The sequence below is a fragment of the Ixodes scapularis genome, unplaced genomic scaffold, assembly GCF_016920785.2.
Source record: "Ixodes scapularis isolate PalLabHiFi unplaced genomic scaffold, ASM1692078v2 PGA_scaffold11__112_contigs__length_91849675, whole genome shotgun sequence".
NCBI classification, from domain to species: domain Eukaryota; kingdom Metazoa; phylum Arthropoda; class Arachnida; order Ixodida; family Ixodidae; genus Ixodes; species Ixodes scapularis.
Window position 1 is genome coordinate 60,442,006 of NW_024609837.1, and position 4,093 is coordinate 60,446,098.

The 4,093-nt window shown below is 40.8% G+C and overlaps 1 protein-coding gene across 1 annotated transcript; it reads right to left on the minus strand.

The window, feature by feature from the left end:
* Positions 1 to 2,911: 2,911 nt before the first annotated feature.
* On the minus strand, positions 2,912 to 4,093 carry LOC120844560. The gene has a single exon (XM_040216396.1). The coding sequence runs from the start codon at positions 4,076 to 4,078 to the stop codon at positions 2,912 to 2,914; it is 1,167 nt and encodes a 388-aa protein (XP_040072330.1). The 5' UTR covers positions 4,079 to 4,093.

Consider the following 4,093-nt stretch of genomic DNA (forward strand, 5'->3'; position numbering starts at 1 on the left):
TATTTCCAATACTACTAATCCCATTCGGGATTGTTGTAGGGTGGTACATCATACTGAAATATATATCTTTTAATACACATTTGAAGATAATGGTATGAAAGCCTATGTCGACAGGTGCGCTTCCAGGTTCCTAAGAAACTGCTCTACACTAGTGGAATGCACAATGTTTCGCGGCAAGTGATTCCATTCGTTGATAGCGCAAGGGAAGAAGGAATATTTGAAGCAATTATTGTGGGTTGGAAGTTCTTCGTAAAGCTTACCATGGCTATATCTTGTTAGCCGTTTACTAGTAGGAGTTAGATAATTTTCCGTGGGGATGTTGAAGTTGCTGTTAGCTAATTCATATAAAAATTTAAGCCTTGCAATTTTCGCCCTTTTTTCTAGTGACAACAGTTCCAATTGCTTACATAAGTCGGAGGGGGAATCATGCCAACTATATTTGTTAGATATAAACCTTGCAGCCATTCTTTGTATTCTTTCTAACTTACTAACACCAGAGGCCGTGTATGGGAACCAGACGACGTTGGCGTACTCAAGCATAAGGCGGACTAGCGTCTTGTAGGCTAATAATTTCGTCTCAGTCGATCCACTTTTTAAGGTTCTTTTTAGAAAATTAAGTTTGTTTAGCGCTTTTTGAGTTACAGAGTCTATGTGTAAGTCCCAACGGAGGTCATGGCTTATATGTAGGCCGAGGTACTTGTACTGTGTGACTTTCTCCAGGGGTTTATTGTTGATGTGGTAGGAAAACGATTTAGGTTGCTTTTTGTTAGTTATGGTCATAGATACAGTTTTATCTAAATTTAACAAAATCTGCCAGTCATGACACCATTGTACAATATGTTGAAGTGCATTGTTAAGGTTGATTTGATCCTGTTCATTGTTGATTTGTGAGTACAGTATACAATCGTCAGCAAAAAGACGGATTTTTACATTAACGTTTTGAACTATGTCATTTATGTAAATAAGAAACAGGAAAGGTGCCAGTACCGATCCCTGTGGAACACCAGATGAAACTTTTCCCTTTGACGATGAATGAGCGTGAATTGTCACAAACTGATACCGATCAGAAAGGTAGTTTCTTATCCAATTAAGTATTTTGCCTGCTCCCAGAATAGTTTCTAGCTTGAATAGTAGTTTTGTGTGGGACACTCTGTCGAATGCTTTCGATAGATCTATGAATATAACGTCAACGTGACCCCTGTTGTTAATTACGGTAGAAAAATCATGAATGCTTTCGGTCAGCTGAGTAACAGTCGATAACTGACGCCTGAAGCCGTGCTGGAATGGGGTTATTATATTATTGTTCTCGACGAAGGTTGAAATGTGTTTTAGTATAATGTGCTCGAGTATTTTGGAGCAAGTTGAAGTGAGAAATATAGGCCTGTAATTAGTAAACTCATTTTTGTTTCCAGATTTATATATGGGGATTACTTTAGCCAATTTCCAGTCCTCAGGAATTTCCCCTATGTTGAGGGAGTGTCTAAAGATGCATGAGTACGAGATACTTTGCTATCCATTCCGCGTACCTTTTTAAAAATTCATTGGGTAGATTGTCAGGGCCAGCACTCTTTTTACTATTGAGGTTAAGTAAGAGCTGCAAGACACCTTGTTCGGTAACTACTACATCGTCCAATGTGGGCAGAGCTGAACAAGAGACAAAAGAAGGTATATTATCATTATCCATAGTAAATACAGAAAGAAAGTACTCGTTGAACATCTTCGCTAGATTGGTTTTATCATTTGACAGTGATTCTAGGTGTGACTTAGTTTTAGAGTTAACGTGACTCCAGAATTTACGAGGTGACGACTTAATAAACGACTGAAGTGTCACATTGAAAAATGAATACTTAGCTGATCTAACTTTGAGGCCAAGTTCTGTATTCAGCTGTGACAACTTATCTTTATTAAGAGGTGTTTTAGTTTTCTTCGCACATTTGCGCAGCCTGTTTATTTTACGTTTCACGTGAATAATTTCCCGCGTTATCCAAGGGTTTTTTCTGTCAATTCTTTTCGTCTTAGTAGGGATAAAGTTTGAAATGCAGAACTGAATGGCTACTTTAAATTCGTTCCAAAGGGTATCGGTAGTGGTAAGAGCGTTGGAGAAGAGTAATTGGAAGGTATCAAAATGCATATCAAAGTAATCGAGTACGCCAACGTCGTCTGCATTGCTATAGTCCAGTACTGTAGAAACTTGCGGCGCAGCAGAAGCTACAGAGTTCATTTTAAAAGAGCACAAAACCATTTCGTGGTCAGATATACCATCTAAGACGTCGATATTGTACTCGTGGCTCAGAAAATGATCACTAACAAAAACCAAATCGAGCACTGTTTGTGTCGAGCCTTGAATACGAGTGTTTTCGGTAACAATTTGAGTTAGGTTATAATGAAAACATAGTTCTGAAAGAATATCAACACCATGGGATAATTTCTGGGGTCTAGAAAAGGACCAATCAACTAGAGGTAAATTAAAGCCACCTGCTATTATGATCTTACTGCTCATGTTAAGATTCTTACGCATATAATCATACATATTACAAAAGAACTTTGGGGCTGTGTTTGGGGGTCTGTAGGCCACAGCAATGAAGCAGCAACTGTTCTCATAGCTGATTTTACACCATAAGCACTCAATTCCCTGGGAATCGGGCAGCAATGTACATGAAATCCCATTTCGAGCAAGAATCGCAACTCCGCCGTCACGTGATCCCCTATCTTTGCGCAAGATTGTGTAGTTGGGAGGCGTGATTTCGCTATCTTGTATACTGTCTGACAGCCACGTTTCGGTGATTACAACAATATCAGGTTCGGTATTCAGAATAGCTGTTTCAAGTTTATCAGTTTTATTCACGATACTCCTCGCGTTTAAGTTGAGTAGGCGAAATTCGTAATCATTATTGATACGGCTAGGCTTTAGTCATGGACTTGAAGCCTGTGCAACATCAGCTATCAAACTCTTGTCGTTTTTGACGTCGTCCCAAGTATACACTTTTCCGTTTATTTTAACTTTGTCGTACATCAAAGTGACCTTTTCACCGGCAAGCTTATTCGATTTCGAGCTTTCGAGCAGTTTTTTTCTGATTCCCTGAACTCGTTTCGAGTAGTCCTCGCTGATTGATAATGGTTCATTCTTTAACCTATTACATCTACGTAGAATTTTCATCTTGCCTCTGAAGTCAAGTAGTTCGAGAATCACTGGACGAGTTTTACCTTCAGTTGGTTTTCCCAGGCGATGTATGCGTTCAATTCCATTGGTTTTTACGGACAGTTTGTCCTCAAGGACCTCCTTTGTTACTCGCTCTTCGAGTTTGCTGCTGTCTTCGTTTGGCAGCTCAGAAAGACCGAAAATAATTAGATTATTTCTTCTACTGCGATTTTCTAAGTCATCAATCTTATACACGAGTGATGCAACAGTAGATTCGAGTTGTTTTGTCCTGTCTTGGTTTTGGTTCACAGCTGACCTCAGACCTTCGAGGCTTTTAATTTGCAACTCTATGGTCTCTAGTCTGGATTTTGTTTCCGCTTGGCTCAATTTGATTTCCCTGACGTCAGCGGAGATAATATGTAGTTTTTGCAATATTGTTTCTAGAGTAGGCCCGGGATTTACTTCTACATCACCACACAACAAAAGTAGGTTTTTCGGCAACATTCCAAATTCACACAGCACACTCAAACAGCTCCGTGGGCACGGTAACGGGAAGAGACAAATATTGTTACTGCGGAGGCAACAAGGATATTGTTTCCCTACCTGTGCAATGAGCACGAAGTGGTTTAGAAGCGTCATCTTGACGATGCCACCGTGCCCACGAAGAAGTGCAGGTTCCGGCCAGTCTTTTATAGTGCCGAGCGGCGCTAGAGTAGCTGCTGTCACTGTCGATATGGGCCGTGGAAAATCCAAATGTCCGTTGAAGTTCCACAGGAGAAAGTTGTCCAGGTCCGTCACACTTCGCTCCGCGTTATCGGCTGGAACGGCGAAGCCGCCGCAATGATCAGCCGCTTGATAGTGCTCGGAGACGCCCATATCCTGGTGCAGCGGCAGAAGCAGCATCTGTGCAATGAACATGAAGTGGTTTAGAAGCGTCATCTTGACGATGCCACC

Bases quoted from the DNA above. Each gene is read 5' to 3' on its own strand.
- LOC120844560 (XM_040216396.1), bottom strand. From the start codon at position 4,078: ATGACGCTTCTAAACCACTTCATGTTCATTGCACAGATGCTGCTTCTG.